This window comes from Elephas maximus, chromosome 7 (assembly GCF_024166365.1).
Source record: "Elephas maximus indicus isolate mEleMax1 chromosome 7, mEleMax1 primary haplotype, whole genome shotgun sequence".
Classification (NCBI taxonomy): domain Eukaryota; kingdom Metazoa; phylum Chordata; class Mammalia; order Proboscidea; family Elephantidae; genus Elephas; species Elephas maximus.
The window spans coordinates 31292965-31312354 of record NC_064825.1 but is presented as its reverse complement, the minus strand read 5'-3'; the positions used below and the strand labels follow the sequence as shown (position 1 = coordinate 31312354).

Sequence of the window (19390 nt, the reverse complement as noted above, 5' to 3'; positions counted from 1 at the left end):
CAGAGAAGGACCCCCAGAGGGCCTGGGTCTCTGCTATGATCTGTTTGGTTTACTATGGTTATATCGATTTACAGTGTTGCTGAGTATTATTAAATCATTAATATTTACAGAAATTGTGGTGTTGGAGAAGAATTTTGAATATACCATGGACTGCCAAAAAAAATGAACAAATCTGTCTTGGAAGAAATACAACCAGAATGCTCCTTAGCAGCAAGGATGGCAAGGCTACGTCTCATGTACTTTGGACGTGTCAGGAGGAATCAGTCCCTAGAGAAGGACATCATCCTTGGTAAAGTAGAGGCTCATCGAAAAAGAGGAAGACCCTCAAGGAGATGAATTGACACAGTGGCTGCAACTATGGGCTTAAGCATGACAACGACTGTTGTGATGGGGCACATCCAACAATTGTGAGGATGGTGCAGGACCAGGCAGTGTCTCATTCTGTTGCACATAGGGTTGGTATGAGTCGGAACCGCCTCAATGGCACTGAACAACATACAAAAATAGCTATGGAATATGTAAATATATAAACAATGACAACTGTTCTAAAGTTTTTGTATCGCACTATTACCTTTTTAGTTTACCATCTATGTTTATAACCCTCAATAATTTACAGTTTTGTAGATTTTGAACTGTATAGAAATATTATGTGTCCTCTTCTGTAGTTTTCTTTTTACCTTAACATTGTTTCCTAGATGTATCTAAATTGTTCCATGCAGCTGCAGTTTATACATTTTCACTACACTTTATACTTCAGAGACCCTGGATGGTACAAAATGTTAAGCACTCAAATACTAGCTGAAAGATTGTCAGTTCAAAGCCAGCCAGAGGTACTTTGGAAGACAAGCCTGGGGATCTGCTTATAAAAGGTCACAGCCTTGAAAACCTATGGAGCAGTTATACTCTGTATACATGGGGTCATTGTGAGTCAAAATCACCTCCACGGCAACTGACAACAACAACATACACTCTTCCATAGGAATATGTTTGAATGTATTTATCCGTTCAGCTACAGACGGAGTTGGGATTGATTTCAGGTGTTCCTTTATCATAATTATTTCTGTAATTTTAAATACCAAAAAACAAAGCCCATTGGCACTGAGTTGAACTGCCCCATGGGGTTTCCCAGGAGAGGCCGGTGAAATCAAATTGCCCACTTTGGTTAGCAGCTGTAGCTTACCGTAGCTCTTAACCACTGCGCCACCACACACAAGATTGGCTTTAGATTATCCTTCTAGGAATTGCACACGACTTCAGTTTTACCAGAGACTGGTTTCTAAAAGAGTTGTGCCGCTTTACACTCCCACAGCGTGGGATAATATTTCAAGTTGTTCCACATCATCACAAAACTTAATAGCTTTTCTAATATCCATCTGATGACAGTGATTATAACTTTCATTTTTATTTCTCTGATTACTAAATACTGTTTACATGCATTTCTACCTGTCTCTTCTACGAAGCAATTGTTCTGAGCTTTTGTTCTTTGAGGGGCTGGGAGGTTGAATATATTTTTCTTATACATTTGAAGGCATTCTTTATGTATTCTGGACACTTATTCTTTGGTGATTACATGTGTTACGGCATTTAACTCCCAACTTTTCGCTTCCATTATTGATGATGGAAATCCATAATTTTTGTAGTTAAATTGATCATTATTTCTCTGATTTGTGCTTTTTGTTTCTTTATCAAGAAATCACTTTCTAACATAGGATCTAAAGGTATTCACATGGTCACTTTTTCTAATGATGGATTTGCTTGTCACGTTGAATTTGAACTCTTAATGTACCTGAAATTGATTTTTCTGAATATGAGGGAGATATCCCAGCATATGCACAGGGAAGTCTATCTCTTTTACATCCATTTGAAATGCCTTTCTACTCAGTCATAAATCAGGTATCCATACAGCAAGTGAGTCTTAGACTTTCTTTTTGAATTCTATGGTCTTATTCTCTACCCCTGCACCAATGGCTTATGGTTTCGTAATTAGGGTCTTTGACCATTGTCTCTGACACCAATATCTGGGAAGAAATATTTGATATTTCACCCATGAAAGCACACTGCTATAATATTGCTGACATTCTTATCTAGTACAAAAATTACATGTATAGTTAAATACTGTGGGATCTTTTCATCATAGAATGGTATTCCCAGAGTTTTAGATACATCCATTGATAACATACCTGCAAAGGTGATGGCAATGTCCTTTCTGACTAATTCTGAAGAAAGTAAAGTAAGCTCATTAATTGAGCTATGTACCTGTGGCATACTTTCTTGACTGCTGTTTGTTCCCTGTATTTTGCAAGCTAAAGAAAAAGTTTTTCTCTGTGGATGTAATTAAATGGCTCAAGATTAAAGAGTTGATGTATCTTTCATGACAATAATCTCTAGTACAATTTTTAAACTTATTTTCTGAATCCCCCATATTCTGTTTAATATCTTACCCATTATACTATTTTTATTAAAAACAATATACTTAAACAACCACATTGGATCAAATAGTTCCCAGCTCTTGTTTGGTTCTGAGATGTAGGAAATACACTGAGCCTTGTATCCATAAATCAGATTAATTCCATGTTTCTTTGTTTACAGCTTTCATCAGGGTGGCTAATCCGCAGATTGCAGGCCCTCCCCCACTGCATAATGTTCACTATGAGTAGGAACCTATGTGATGGCAATGAGTTTGTTAAGTTTTGGTTCTGACCCAAGAACTTGCATTTCTAACAATGTTCAGTGATTCTAATGTGCTGGAACCAGGACCGGACTTCAGAATCACTGGTCTATGTCACTGTTTTACTCCATGTTGTCCTCAGTACTCCCTATCCCGTTGGTTTAACCTATATTTTCTAAGTCTTTTTAATAGACTGTGGCATTTCCGAACACCAACAAAATACAACCGCGATGCTATTCCATTATTCCCGGCGGCTCGGGCCTGCTTTGAACACTCTAATTTTTTCAAAGTAAAAAGTGGTTTAGTGGTTAAGTGATACGGCTGCTAACCAAAAGGTTGGCAGTTCAAATCCACCAGGCACTCCTTGGAAGCTCTCTGGGGCAGTTCCGCTCTGTCCTATAGGGTTGCTATGAGTCGGAATCGACTCAACGGCAATTTTTTTTTTTTTTTTTTTTATGGCATTTACTTTTATGAATGTTCTCAATGATTAACCAGAAACCTTTTTTTTTTTTTTTTTTGGAACCATGTGTTGCAGAACTACCTTTCTTTCTATCAGTAATGAAATTCAGTGAAAATACTGCATATTGGAAATCACCACAGCAAAGATATGGAGCAGAACCCAGTGTCAGCCCTGTTGCAAAAAAGATAAATATCTCATTCACTTATTATTCACTCAGATATTTGTTAAGTGCCTGCTATGTCTTAGACATCGTATTACCTGTTGGGAAATGGCAGTGAATATAAGAGACACTTCCTCTGTCTCATAATTCATTCAGTAAAAGAGGAAAAGGACCACATAAAGTGTTCATCCAACCACAGACCTGTCCAGGTCCTGATGATTCAGGGATATTTCTCTGTAAAGAGATTTTCCCTAAGGATGAATTGAGGAGTTTACGAGATGAAGATGATGGAGAAGAATATTCCAGACTGACATAATGCTACGGCTGTTAACCAAAGGGTCGGCAGTTCGAATCTGCCAGGCGCTCCTTGGAAACTCTATGGGGCAGTTCTACTCTGCACTATAGGGTCACTATGAGTCAGAATCGACTCAACGGCAGTGGGTTTTTTGGGTACTATATATGCTTCTAATGCCACAAAGCTCATAAAACACATGAATAACCACAGCATATATTTCATATAATGTGCTGCAAGAGATTATTTTAATGTAAAGAAAATTGAACTAACAAAAGTTTTCAATTCAGTCTACCAACATAATCAATAGCAAAATGTTCCATTAAAGGAGAACAACGTAAAAGACAGTAAAATATTATTTATCAGCTTCAGTTGGGAAGGGGTCCCTCAGATATGACTTGACCATGATCATGTGTGGCCAGTGTAAAAGAAAGGCCTGAGGGGATAATTGAAGGAGCAAGCTGGGTATGCCCATATGAGGGAACTTTTGGCAACATTAACAAAACTCACACTTCTACTGTCAAAATCTACATACACACCTACCTGTCCCAGAGGTTTCTCTATATACTGAGAAAGCACTGGGGAGGTGGTCAAGAGATTGTAACGATTATCCTCCTTCACACATAAAAAAAGAAAAGTGTCCTCAGACGGGACCGTTGAGCTGTCCTTCCTTAACCAAGTATCCTTACAGACTCCTACAGCCCAGTCCCAAGAGCTGTCCACTTCTATCTCCCAGTAGTATTTTCCAGAGGTGAAGGCCTGGTCTCCCCATGCAGCAAAGTAGTGAGATCTTCCAGAAGGAAAAGGTGCCTCTTGAAGGTCACGTCTAAGCCTCAGACTTCTCACGTCATCAAACAGCATGATATTCTGACTGCTTATTTCATAACTGAAGGAAATTTCCACTGTGAAAAAAAGAGAATATTTCAGGCAAAATCTGTTTTTATACTCCTATGGGATGAGAGACTCACTGGATCTAGAGTGTCACTGGAAAAACAGGCCAACACTACAAGGGAAGTTTACTAGCCAGAAAATATCAGATTGAAGGGTATCGGTGGATGTGCAGAAGAAACAAATACCTAGTGACACAATGGAAAAAAATTGCTAAAATCTCAGAGAATGTACAGAGGAGGCAGGTCATGCAAACTTCTGGCTCATTGCTTTTCACAGCACATTAAAAATCAGAAACCTGTGCACTGACACCAAGTCCACAGCGATACGACTTATTTCTACCGCACTGGGTTTGGTTTTTTTTTCCTCAGGGCAAAAAACAAAAAATCTTAGACCTAAATAAATGGTGAACACTTTGCCAGGTATATTATGTTAGTTAAGCAAGCAGATTTAAATTTAAGATTAAAATCAAACCATGCCTTCTTAGAAGGAGCCTTCGTGGCGCAGCAGTTAAAGCACTTGGCTGCTCACCAAAAGGTCAGTGGTACAAACCCCCCAGTTGCTCCAAGGGAGAAAGATGCAGCTGTTTGCTTTCATAAAGATTTATACCCTTGGAAACTATATGAGGCTGTTCTCTGTCCTACAGAGTCGGTAGGAGCTGAAAATAACTGGGCAACACTGGGTTTGTTTTTGGGATTTGGCTTATGCCTTCTTAGAAGGAGTCTCTTACTCAGCATGATCTGGGTTTTAAACCTGGTTCCATTTCAGGCCTACTCGTTCTCTGCCTGCTGGGCTAACCTCACTCGATTAGTGAGCTCTGCGTACTGCCTCAACCACCTACTTGTTTACTGTTGCTCATAAATTCTGGTTTTCTGTATATCACTTTTTCATGTTTATTCACGTGTTTCTCAGATCATATTTATTAAAATTGACATTATTCCAAATTCAGTTACTAAGAAACTTTAATATTTTAAAATATTTAAAAGTAAAGCACCAAGGAACTTATCACCATAATCAACTGCACTTAATTTGAAATCGAAATGTTCTGAGATAATGTCTTTCTGTATGACTCTTTGAATGACTGACATTGCATCTATGAATGGTTTTAGGTCTCAAGGAGCCGTTTTTTGGATCATTTCCTTTTTCTCATTAACTATTTAATACAGGCCAGAATAACATTTCTCTTTTCCTACCATTTATGTAGATATTTTTCATATTATCATAGGGGAAATATGACTATTCACAGGCTGCTCTCCTCCCAAAATCAAGAATTAATAAAGAGGGAATGATTGCCCATAGAAAACCATTATTGGAGGACATTGTATCCGGTCCCACCACTGGGCTGACACTCACCTCGGAACTGGCGGAACCTGTCTATCAGGCCAGTGATGGGCCTGGCACTGAGCGCTGGGTTCACAGGCTGGGGCATGTTCAGCTGCATGGACTCGCTCCTGCAAGGGGAAGATTCAGTTAACCTTTCAGGTGCCTAAGGGGCCATCACAGTATGTAAAAAGGACATCAGCATTAACTGAAAATATTTTTCTGCAGAACCCATTGCTGATATTTCTGTGTACCTTTACAATCCTGGAATGAGGTTGTACCGTTCTTTGAGAATCTTTCTTTATTCTCTGCCTGCTTCCTTCTCCTGCCCCTCAGAGGAACTTGCCTCTCCCACCTACCACCTGACACAAACTAGTCCATTCACATCAATAAGTTTATGCGTTTGAAACCTAAAATCATAGGTAGCATCTTCTAGCCACTTATGCACTGAGCCCTGCAACCTATACCATCCTGAGTCACAGGAAAGAAACAAGGCTGATTTGTGATACAGGGAACGGGAAAACATATTCAGTATGACATACACAACTTGCATACACAAAAAATATCTAATATCTCTATAAATTGTGTCCTCGCTGTGTTGGAAACACCATGATCTCTTTCACAGCCCTCATGGAGCTCTAGTCTGCAGTGAAGGCCAAACTTACCTTGTCAAAATGTCTCCCAAATCCTGTGAAGAGAATACAAAGAAAAGTTTAGAATTCTTCACAAATTGGCAATTCTGTTCTTTCAGTCTTTAAGTTTGGGCAAGTTCTCAAAGGTACCAACCACCCACTAGCACATTTTTTTAGTAAATCCATTTTTCCTTTCCTCTCTAATCCCAGTACACCACTTGGATAGAATCTGATTTCTCAATGAATTCAGAAACCTGAAGGTGAATGAATAAAGAGAATATGAGCACAGATTGTACTGGTGCGACTGCCAGCTGTCCGCAAAGTGGTCTTTCCAAGCGCTTGTCTCCAAAGGATAATGTGTTCCAGAGCAAGGGCAATTCAAATCTGGGACTTGAAAAAAAGGAGGAAGTAAATGTTAGTGCTTCACATATGTCTCCATATTGCCAAACTGGAGACAAAAAGGGAATGCCCACGAGGAAGTTGTTCCTTTCGGGGTTTTTAAAGAAGCAAGGTAGAGAAGAAGACTTTTAGAAGGGAGTACAGTATTTTTACGCAAATAACCAGTGCCTTCTACATTTGTTTGCCGACCAGGCTCCTCTCCCTCTCCCCCACCCTCCTGAGAGGTATTTTCATAAGGGCTGCTATGCAACATTTTTTACTCCTTGCTGGAAAAAAAAAATTGGTTTTGCTCACTTACGAAAATACCGGGGGTGGGGAGAGGGCAAAGTTGGTAACCAAAGTAGAAGGCACTCATTATTGGTGAAAAAATACAGTATTCCCTGGGGAATCTACTCTCATATTTCCATGAAACTTTGTTGTTCATGGCTAGGATAGGAGTTACAGTTTATGTCTGTTATAGTCAGGTGGAAAACGACTTCCATCACAGGAAAAAAAATTATGTCTTTGGTACCAAATATCTCATGGAGGTCGAGGATGTGAACTTCAGCTACTATAGATGATTTCCAGGCACGTCCTCGGTTCTTACCTGGAGCAACTCCACATCTGATTTATGGCACATATTCATCAGCTCCTCATACATTTCTCTCAGGTGCCTCCCCTTTTGAACCATTGTGGCTTCACTTTTCTTCAGTTGCTGAAATATCTTCTTGCCTTCATTTTTCAGTCCCTCTAAATGTTGTTTTTCTTCCTCAAGGAGAATCGGATGCAATTTCTGATACTCAGAGCTGATAATCTCTGACAGTAGACACACATAATACTGCAAAGACATGGATTTCTTAAATCATATATGCAATGTAAGTTAACCCCCTTCCCCTTAAACCTCACCTGTTTCTCTCTGACTCACATCCTCTACCAATCAACTACACTCGACCTAAATCCATGTCCTCCTATTTATCAGAAACCATAAAATCATCTCTCAGTTTCATTCCTTCATTTGTTTTCCATTCAAGAGCCAAACCCACCCTCCCGTCGAAAACCAAAAACCAAACCTGCTGCCATGGAGTAGGTTCTGACTCATAGCGACCCTATAGGACAGAGTAGAACTGGCCCATAGGGTTTCCAAGGAGCAGCTAGCTGGTAGATTAGAACTGCAGACCTTTTGTTTAGCAGCTGAGCTCTTAAGCATTGTGCCACTAGGGCTCCATCCTCCCTTCAAAACTTCTCCATTCACTTCAAAACTTCCTGAAACATCTGAAGAAATGCCTCATAGTCGATTTCTTTAATTTTGTAAAACATCCTCTTTTCTGAGTTGCTGATACATTAGAGTTTACAAATCTGAACTGTCATGCTGCCTTACATTGAAGAGGTGGATTACTTTTCCTGTTGGTAGATCACTCACAGAATCTGTCACACCATGATTTCAGCTCAAGTTCATCATGAACAAATCTCCAGTAAGTATGTCACAAGCTCGTTCTGGGGAAAACAGTCTCATACTTACTCTCCACAGGTTGGTTATTTTGCTCTCCTCATTCAGATTTCTCTGATTTTTTTGAATATTTTTCCATAAAGATCTCATTTCCTTTATGAGCTTCTCCTGCAAAAGAACCACGAATGAGTGCCAGAAAAGCAAATGTTAGGGATTTCATACCATAATGAACAGAAAGAGACAGGGGATGTTCAATCGATGTACTTAAGGGAGAATGGAAGGATCATGTTTCCCTGTTTACCCTTCATAATTACCAATTCTGGGAAATTTCAGGCTGTAGAAAGACAAAATATAGTGTCTTTGTCTTCCAAAGGAAACTGACAAATAATAATTTTATGAAACATGGCTAATTTTCAGATAGACAACTTGCTATAGAATTTGGATCTACTGATTCTGTTGTTGTAGTGACCCTAGAGTACAAAATAGAACTGACCCATAGGATTTCTTAGGACCTTCTTTGGCTGATGTGGCACGACTCAAAATGAGAAGAAACAGCTGCAAACATCCATTCATAATTGGAATCTGGAATGTACAAAGCATGAATCTGGAATGTACGAAGCATGAATCTGGGAAAACTGGGAATCATCAAGAGTGAAATGGAATGCATAAACATTGATATCCTAGGCATTAGTAAGCTGAAATGGACTGGTATTGGCCATTTTGAATTGGACGACCATATGGTCCACTATGCCAGGAATGACAATTTACAGAGGAATAGTGTTGCATTCATCATCAGAAAGAAAATTTCAAGATCTGTCCTGAAGTACAACACTGTCAGTGATGATAATATACATAACCCTACAAGGAAGACCAGTTAATACAACTATTATTCAAATTTACGCACCAACCACTAAGGCCAAAGATAAAAAAATTGAAGATTTTCACCAACTTCCACAGTCTGAAGTTGATCAAACATGCAATCAGGATGCATTGGTAATTACTGGTGATTGAATGTGAAAGCTGAAACAAAGAAGGATCCATAGTTGGAAAATATGGCCTTGGTGATAGAAACAATGCCAGAGAACACATGATAGAATTTTGCAAGACCAATGACTTCTTCATTGCAAATACCTTTTTTCACTACCATAAATGGCGACTATTTTTTATGCATGTGGACTTCACCAGATGGAATACATAGGAATCAAATCGATTACATCTCTGGAAAGAGACGATGGAAAAGCTCAATATCATCACTCAGGACAAGGCTAGGGGTCAGAACAGACCATCAGTTGCTTATATGTAAGTTCAAGTTGAAACTGAAGAAAATTAGAACAAGTCAGCAAGACCCAAAATACAACCCTTGGTTATATTCCACCTGAATTTAGAGACCATCTCGAGAATAGATTTGATGTGTTGAACACTAATGCTCGAAGACTGGACAAGTTGTGGAATGACATCAAAGATATACATGAAGAAAGCAAAAGGTCATTAAAAAGATAGGAAAGAAAAGACCAAAATGGATGTCAGAAAAGACTCGAAACTTGTTCTTGAATATCAAGCAACTAAAGCAAAAGGAAGAAATGATGACTTGAACAGAAAATTTCAAAGGGCAGCTATTCTAATGACAAGTGCAAAGAACTGGAGATAGAAAACCAAAAGGGAAGAACACACTCACCATTTCTCAAGCTGAAAGAACTGAATTAAAAATTCAAGCCTCGAGTTGTAATAGTGAAGAATTCTGCAGGGAAAGTATAAACGAAGCAGGAACCATCAAAGGAAGATAGAAGGAATACACAGTCACGCAAAAAGAACTGGTCAATGTTCAACCATTTCAGGAGGTAGCATATGATCAGGAACTGATGGTACTGAAGGAAGAAGTCCAAGCTTCACTGAAGGCATCGGCAAAAAACAAAGACTCCAGGAATTGATGGAGTATCAGTTGAGATGTTTCAACGAACGGATGCAGCTCTGTAAGTGCTCACTCATCTATGGCAAGAAATTTGGATACCTGGCCAAGTGACTGGAAGAGATCCATATTTATGCCTATTCCCAAAAAAGGTGATCCGACCGAATGCGTGAATTCTCAAACAATATCATTACTACCACACGCAAGTAAAATTTTGCTGAAGATCATTCTAAAGCAGCTGCAGCAGGACATTGACAGGGAACTGCCAGAAATTCCAGCGGGATTCAGGAGAGGTGGTGGAACCAGGGATATCATTGCTGCTGTCAGATGGATCCTGGCTGAAAGCAGAGAATACCAGAAGGATTTTACCTGTGTTTTATTGACTACGCAAAGGCATTCCACTCTGTGTATCATAACAAACTATGGATAACATTGTGAAGAATGGGAATTCCAGAACACTTAATAGTGCTCATGAGGAACCTGTATATAGCTCAAGAGGCAATGGTTCAAACAGAACAAGGTGACACTTCATGGTTTAAAGTCAGGAAAGGTGTGCATAAGGGCTGTATCCTTTTACCATACCTACTCCATCTATATGCTGAGCAATTAATCCTAGAAGCTGGACTCTGTGAAGAGGAATGGAGCATCAAGATTGGAGGGAAATGGATTAACCTGGGATATGCAGATGACACAACCTTGCTTGGTGAAAGTGAAGAGGACTTGAAACACTTACTAATAAGGTCAAAGAACACAGCCTTCAGTATGGATTACATCTCAGCAAAGAAAACAAAAATCCTCACAACTGGACCAACAAGCAATATCATGATAAATGGAGAAAAGATTGAAGTTGTCAAGGCTTTCATTTTACTCAGATCCACAATCAACACCCATAGAAGCAGGGTCAAGAAATCTAAAGACTCATTGCATTGGGCAAATCTGCTGCAAAAAAAGTAAAGATGTCACCTTGAAGACTAAGGTGAGTCTGACTCAAGCCATGGTGTTTTCAATCCCCTCATATGCATGCAAAAGCTGAACAACGAATAAGGAAGACCAAAGAAGAATTGACACCTTTGAATTGTGGTGTTGGAGAAGAATATTGAGTATACCACGGACTTCTAAAAGAACAAACAAATCTGTCTTGGAAGAAGTACAAACAGAATACTCCATAGAAGCAAGGATGGCAAGACTACATCTCACATACTTTGGACATGTTACCAGGAGGGATCAGTCCCTGGAGAAGGACATCATGCTTGGTAAGGTAGAGGGTCAGAGAAAAAGAGGAAGATCCTCAAAGAGATGGATTGACCCAGTGGTTGCAACAATGGGCTCAAGCATAAGAACAATTGTGAGTATGGTGCAGGACAGGGCAGTGTTTCGTTCTGCTGTACCTAGGGTTGGAACCAACTCAATGACACCTAAGAACAACAACAAACAATCTTTAGGGGATCAGAATGCCAGGTCTTTTTTCCTGTGGAGCTGCAGGTAGGTTGGAACTGCCTACCTTTTGGTTACCAGTCAAGAACTTAATGATTACCCCACGGGGGCTCCTCAAGTGATGCTAGGTCTTTAATATTTTCCAGCATACTATTTGATCTGTATTACTAAATATACTTTCAATATAAAAACCTTTTTGATCCTATATTCTGCTATCTTAAAATGAGAACTTCAGACTGCCCTGAGCGTTATACTACATATTCAAAATAATAATCATTATCTTAATCACAGCCCCTTCCTGGAAAACAAACTCTGTGAAAGCAAGCATGCTTATGTAATTATTTGCAGCTATATCTGTGGTGTCTAGAACAGTGCCTGACATGATTCTCAGTAATGAGTGGACTAATCATCATTATGGTTTCCATCTTCCTTATACTCTTTTAGCTCTCCTATCCTGCAGCTTTCAAAGTGCTTTCAGAGACATTGCTTACCCGGTATTCCTCAACAGCGCATTCTATGGAACAGTGACTGTGAGCTTCGTGCTCTTGAGAGTTAGAGCAGAGCAAACAGAGCAGGTTCTTGCTCTCTTCGCAGAACATCTTCTTTGTCTCCTTGTGTGTCCCACACATCTGTTCCTCAGAGCTCAGAAACTGGCAGAGACTGGCTTGTCTGGTAAGGGACACCAGATTCTTCAGTACAATGTTGGTTCTGAACTCTGTTTGCTCTGATGTGTTCCTGCATATGGGGCAACGGGCAGGAATTTTGGCTCCTTCCCAGGAAAGGCAGACACAGGCCTGACAGAAGCTGTGTCCACAGCCTATGGTGACAGGATCTGTAAGGTACTTCAAGCAGATGAAGCAGGTGAGTTCCTTCTGGAAGGCTGAATCCATTTTCCTAGGGAAGAAAATCAGAAGAGTTTATTATTATTCTGCCCTGGAGAGATAAAAGCCTAAGCAAAATTTTACTCTGATTATAACCCAAAAAGACACTTGTGTGAAATCCAAATTCCTAAAAAACCCCAGACTTCCTGGACTGATAGAGACAAGGGGAACCCCAGAAACTATCACCCTGATACCCTTTGAACTTGGAAATGAAGCCAGTCCTGGAGGTCGCCTTTCAGCCAAATAGTGGATTGCCTTATAAAGTAAACAATATCACCTGTGAATAACATAATTCCTTACACAATCAAGTATATGTGACCAAATAATCAACATTTACCCAAATGCAAAGGTGAGAAGGCAAGGAATCTAGATCAATGGAAACAGAACAAAGAGAATGGAAATAATAAGACTGCTGAGACCTTGTGAAAATTGTAACCAATGTCACGGAACAATCTGCATGCAAATTGCTAAATGGGAACTTAATTTGCTATATAAACTTTCATCTAAAACACAATAAAATATTTAAAAATAACAGAAATATGTTTAATGTTCATTGTTAATGTGGGGAATGTGAAGATGTTATCAAATGGTACTTACTGTATGGTCCCACTTTTTACAAAAAAAAAATTTTTTTTTTTTACTAAAAAAATATCCAATGGGAAAAAAATACACTTGAGTGTAGAGCAGGATAGAGTGTTTTTGTTTTGTTTTTTGCATATGACAGAAATGGAAAACTGAGGCACAAAGGCAACTCTCAACTTCTATAGCAAACTTGTTGGTCGCCAATCAATATGCATCTACTGCCATCAATCCTTTTGTTCCTACATAAAAGAACTTCACTTTTGTTGATGTGTCACTTCCCTACAGGGGCTTGTGAATCACCATGACTCATTCTATAGCTCCAGGGGAGTGGATCCTGATTGGTCTGAAAACCAATCATAACACAACTTTCTGGTGACTGGCTTAGCAAAGGTGTTGACTAAGCTCTTTTACATTCATTATTTAATTCAATTGTCACAACTATCCTCTCATGACTAAAATCACACTGCTTGAAAGTGGAGTTAGAACTCATACCTTTTACCAAAATTAAAACCTACTCTTTAAGAGGCAAGTAGCAAGCTGCCCCTCTTGATATCTAAGCAAAGAGCCAAGAGTAGAGCACATCCTTTCAAGACCCAGGAGACAGAGAGAAAGAGCTGTTAAGAGTGGAGCAGCAGAGAAACCTCAGCAGCAGAATCAGAAGACTGGCATGAGACCCCACAGTCAGCTTCCCAGCCAATGGAACAAGGCAACAACAGTGGGTGTCCCAACCCATGGAGCAAGAGGACTGAAAGTCTTCTGGCAGAAAGCTTCCTGGCAGAGTGGTTGCTTCCAGGCATTTGATGGAGCTAGGCTTGTTGACTCACGGAGTGTGAGAGCTGAGTGCCTTCAGGCAGAGGCTTCTGGTGGAGCGGGGTGTCTCTTGGCATTTACAGGGACAACTAAACAGCTTTGAACACTGGCCTGAGCAGGGCAGGGGCTGGGCCTAGGAGCAGAGAGAGAAAGTCCTGCCTGCAGGCACAGCTGAAAAGCTCTCCTGATCAAAGAACTACATTCTAAGTTGCTTCTGATCCTGAATTATAACCTCTTAACTTCCCTAACATACCCCATAACTGTGAGTATGGTCTGTGAGTTCTGTGTGGCCATTGCAATGAATTATCAAATCTAGCAGAGAAGTACAGAGTGCCATAGGATGGGTAGTTGGTGTCAGAATTGGTAAAATGGTTGGAGAGAGGAAGTATGTCTGACCACCATCTCATAGGGATCAGCTTTGAGCTGATGGTGATTTTTTCCCCCTCGTGAAGTTAGACAAGGAGGTCCAATGAGGCTGGACTGCCATTTTTACAAAAGATTAATATAATAACATCTTTAAAAGGTAGATAATCAAGGTTAAGGAAAATAGATCAATTGATAAGATGGAGGAATGTATAAAATGCCATCAATCTGTACTTGTCTTCTATCCCTTACCCAGGATCCAGAAAATGCCACTCCTGTAACCCACAGATAAAAATGCATGAGAAACTCTTACATGCAAGATATACCCACAAAATCAAATTTCCTATTTTGATGTCTTTTATCTTAAAATACACTGCCCTAAAACAACACAGGGTGCAGTGGTTTAAATGTTCAGTTGTTAACCAAAATGTTGGCAGTTGGAACCTATCAGCTGCTCATCAGGATGAAACCACTATGTGTCAGAATTGGCTCGAAGGCAATGGCTTTGGTTTTTGGTTAAAACAACTTCTGAATACATAATAGTTAGTAATGAATAAACTGAAAAATAAAACTGGATCATACTTCATTCAGAATCTTCTTATATGAATATACTTGCTGCTGAATTTGCCCTATTTTTGTAATTTATACCACTGTATTCAAACAACCAAAAAATAAAGGGAATAGCAATATCTCACAAATGCTTTCATACCATTATAGATTACCCCTTCACATTGTCAAAAGATGTAACTACCATGCAACAATGATCAGCATCAAAAAAAAAAATTCTGCTTACAAAAACTGATTTTACTAAATAGTTCTAACTTCAACACCAGATGAATACAGATGACACTCTCGTTTCTGATATTTCATCATGTCACTTTTCTGGAAAACTCCATTGCTGTCAATTCCGACTCATAGTGACCCTATAGGACAGAGCAGAACTCCCTCTGTAGGATTTCCAAGGAGCAGCTGGTAGATTCAAACTGCCGATTTTTGGTTAGCACCGAAGCTCCCAATCATTTCCTGGCTTCTTTAAAATTTAAGTCAAAATACTGTCATTTCTGAACTGACAACAGTTACCACACTCAAAAACAATATTCTCACCAAATTATCCAATGCAGTTTCTAATTATATTTTACAGACTATTCTGTCTCTTACGTATAGTAATGTACCACTTGTAGAGTAGAATGTAACACATTCAGACACTACATGTAGAATAAAACATTCAAACCCATTTTAGCATCTATACCAAGCACAAAATTATAAGATATATGCCAACTACATTCTGAGTCCTTATAACACATATGAAGAACCATGAAGCACTTAAAATAGTAGAAATAATGTTGATCATCAAATTAACTCTAAAAATGAGTGGCATCTCGGGTCTTAAATGCTAGCAAGTGGCCATCTAAGATGCATCAATTGGTCTCAACCCACTTGGAGCAAAGGAGAATGAAGAACACCAAGGACACAAGGTAATTATGAGCCCAAGAGACAGAAAGGACCACATAAACCAGAGACTACCTCAGCCTGAGACCAGAAGAACTAGATGGTGCCTGGCTAAAACCGATGACTGCCCTGACAGGGAACACATCAAAGAACCCTGAGGTAGAAGGAGAGCAGTAGGATACAGACCCCAAATTCTTGTAAAAAGGTCAGACTTAATGGTCTGATTGAGACCAGAAGGACCCCCGTGGTCATGGCCCCCAGACCTTCTGTTAGCCCAAGACAGGAACCATTCCCAAAGCTAACTCTTCAGACAGGGATTGGACTGGACTATAAGATAGAAAAGGATACTGGTGAAGAATGAGCTTCTTGGATCAAGGAGACACTTGAGACAATGTTGGCATCTCCTATCTGTAGGGGAGATGAGAGGGCAGAGGGGGTCAGAAGCTGGGGGAATGGACACGAAAAGAGAGAGTGGAGGGAAGGAACGGGCTGTCTCATTAGGACAAGAGCAATTAGGAGTATATAGCAAGGTGTATAAAAATTTTTCTATGAGAGACTGACTTGATTTGTAAACTTTCAATTAAGCACAATAAAATTTTTTTAAAAATTAACTCCAAAAATATAAAGAAAAGATAGTAAAAATAGAATAGTTTAATTCAGAAATAAGTTAAAGGAATGGAAATTTCTTTACTAAGTAGGCAAACAATATCATTTCAAAGAAACAACCTCAGTTTGCTGATGGATCAATAAAATTATGACCTATTTTTGTGGCTTTGGATTGGGAAAGAAGCAGGAACTCCTTTTCTGTAAATTGCGTACTCACCTAAGTCACCTAAAGAATATACCAAAGGTTTCCCCAATGCTTGCAGTAGCAGTAGTGTGATGGAAGTCAGTTCAGAGATCAAGTCCTCCCTGTGTGCTAGCAGCTGCTTGCAGAAGACTCTGTAGGTAGGAGAATTCCAAAGGCACTCTCTCTTCTGGAGAAGAGCGTGCTTCCTTGGATGCCTTTTATTCAACCCTGAAGACCACGCCCAATTTTCCCCAGTGATTGTATTTCATGTGTCTTCCAATAGGAGTTAATAGAATGATTAGGTTTCTTCCAAACAAAGGAAATGATTGATTTAACACCTTGATGGTCTTCATAAGCCCACCTCTACAAACATCATCTCAGAAGTAATACTAACTTTTCAGCAAATGAACCATCGTATGCCAACTTCATATATAAATTTTTTTTCAACTGAGGACATTTATTTTTAACTGTTTAAAAAGGTAGAAAGGAGGATGCCATCAGTTTATGATTTTAGCAAATGTCTTGGAAAAGTTGGAAATGGTTTGCCTGAGGTTGACTGTAATGATGCTTATCACGTAGGAACAGTGGTTTTATGTTTGATTTATTTTTGTATTTTGAAGGAAGAACTTAATGTAAGGACCACTTTGGCCCCCACTCCATGGGAATGATTAGATTTTACCAAGGAGAAGAGGGGATTATGTAACACCTTTGCTAATTTCCATAAACTAATCCCCGCAAACGTCATCTCATCAAAAGAAACTGATTTTTTTTTTTTTTTAAATGAACCTCCAATGCTGACTTTCTATGAAAATTAGTTTTGGAACAAGACTTTTTACTTACATTTTGTAAAAAGGTAGAAAATAGGATGTTATTAGTTAATGATCTTAGCAAATGTCTTGGAATATTTGGAAATGTTTTACCCAAGGTTGTTGTTGTTAGGTGCTGTCGAGTCAGAATCATAGCGACCCTATGCACAACAGAATGAAACACTGCCTGGTCCTGTGCCACGCTTACAATCGTTGTTATGCTTGAGCTCATTGCTGCAGCCACTGTGTCAATCCACCTTGTTGAGGGTCTTCCTCTTTTCCACTGATCCTGTACTCTGCCAAGCATGATGTCCTTCTCCAGGGACTCATCCCTCCTGACAACATATCCAATGTAAGACGCAGCCTTGCCATCCTTGCCTCTAGGGAGCATTCTGGCTGCACTTCTTCCAAGACAGATGTGTTTGTTCTTCTGGCAGTCCGTGGTGTATTCAATATTCTTCACCAACACTGCAATTCAGAGGCGACAACTCTTCTTCGGTCTTCCTTATTCATTGTCCAGCTTTCACATGCTGACGTGATTGAAAATACTGTGGTTTGGGTCAGGCGCACCTTAGTCTTCAGGGTGACATCTTTGCTCTTCAACACTTTGAAGAGGTCCTTTGCAGCAGATTTGCCCAAGGCAACGCATCTTTTGATTTCTTGACTGCTGCTTCCATGGCTATTGATTGTGGATCCAAGTAAAATGAACTCCTTAACAACTACAATTTTTTCTCTGTTTCTCATGATGTTCCTCATTGGTCCAGTTGTGAGGATTTTTGTTTTCTTTATGTTGAGGTGTAATCCATACTGAAGGCTGTGGGCTCTGATATTCATTAGTAAGTGCTTCAAGTCCTCTTCACTTTCAGCAAGCAAGGTTGTGTCATCTGCATAACGCAGGTTTTTAATGAGTCTTCCTCCAATCCTGTTGCCCCGTTCTTCTTCATATAGTCCAGCTTCTTGGATTATTTGTTCAGCATACAGATTAAATAGATATGGTGAAAGAATACAACCTTGACGCACACCTTTCCTGACTTTAAACCAATCAGTATCCCCTTGTTCTATATGAACAACCACCTCTTGATCTATGTAAAGGTTCCTCATGAGCACAATTAAGTGTTCTGGAATTCCCATTATTCACAGTGTTATCCATAGTTTCTTATGATCCACACAGTCAAATGCCTTTGCAGAGTCAATAAAACACAGGTAAACATCCTTCTGGTATTCTCTGCTTTCAGCCAGGATCCATCTGACATCAGCAATGATATCCCTGGGTCCACGTCCTCTTCTGAGACTGGCCTGAATTTCTGGCAGTTCCTTGTTGATATACTGCTGTAGCCACTTTTGAATGATCTTCAGCAAAATTTTGCTTGTATGTGATATTAATGATATTGTTCTATAATTTCCATATTCGGTTGGATCACCTTTCTTGGGAATAGGCATAAATATGGATCTCTTCCAATCAGTTGGCCAGGGAGCTGTCTTCCATAATTCTTGGCATAGATGAGTGAGCACTTCCAGTGCTGCATCTGTTTGTTGAAACATCTCAACTGATATTCCATCAATTCCTGGAGCCTTGTTTTTCGCCAATGCCTTCAGAGCAGCTTGGACTTCTTCCTTCAGTACCATCAGTTCCTGATCATATGCCACCTCTTGAAATGGTTGAAAATTGACTAATTCTTTTCGATATAATGACTCTGTGTATTCCTTCCATCTTCTTTTGATGCTTCCTGCATCGTTTAATATTTTCCCCATGGAATCCTTCACAATTGCAACTCGAGGCTTGAACTTTTTCTTCAGTTCTTTCAGCTTGAGAAACACCGAGCGTGTTCTTCCCTTTTGGTTTTCCATCTCCAGCTCTTTGCACATGTCATTATATAATACTTTACTTTGTCTTCTCGAGATGCCCTTTGAAATCTTCTGTTCAGTTCTTTTCCTTCATCAATTCTTTCTTTTGCTTTAGCTGCTCGACGCTCAAGAGCAAGTTTCAGAGTCTCCTCTGACATCCATCTTGGTCTTTTCTTTCTTTCTTGTCTTTTCAGTGACCTCTTGCTTTCTTCATGGATAATGTCCTTGATGTCATTCTACAACTCGTCTGGTCTTCAGTCACTAGTGTTCAATGTGTCA

General features: G+C 39.6%; 2 protein-coding genes across 2 annotated transcripts in view; one reads left to right on the top strand and one right to left on the bottom strand.

The window, feature by feature from the left end:
- Positions 1–19390, top strand: part of LOC126078921 (tripartite motif-containing protein 43-like) — a 458981-nt gene that overhangs the window by 327717 nt on the left and 111874 nt on the right. The gene's annotated exons all lie outside the window — the stretch shown is intronic.
- Positions 3989–12475, bottom strand: LOC126078833 (tripartite motif-containing protein 43-like). The gene is made up of 6 exons (XM_049889654.1): positions 12077–12475; positions 8318–8413; positions 7406–7636; positions 6454–6476; positions 5822–5919; positions 3989–4482 (listed from the first exon to the last, which is right to left on the bottom strand). The coding sequence occupies exons 1-6, from the start codon at positions 12473–12475 to the stop codon at positions 3989–3991; spliced, it is 1341 nt and encodes a 446-aa protein (XP_049745611.1).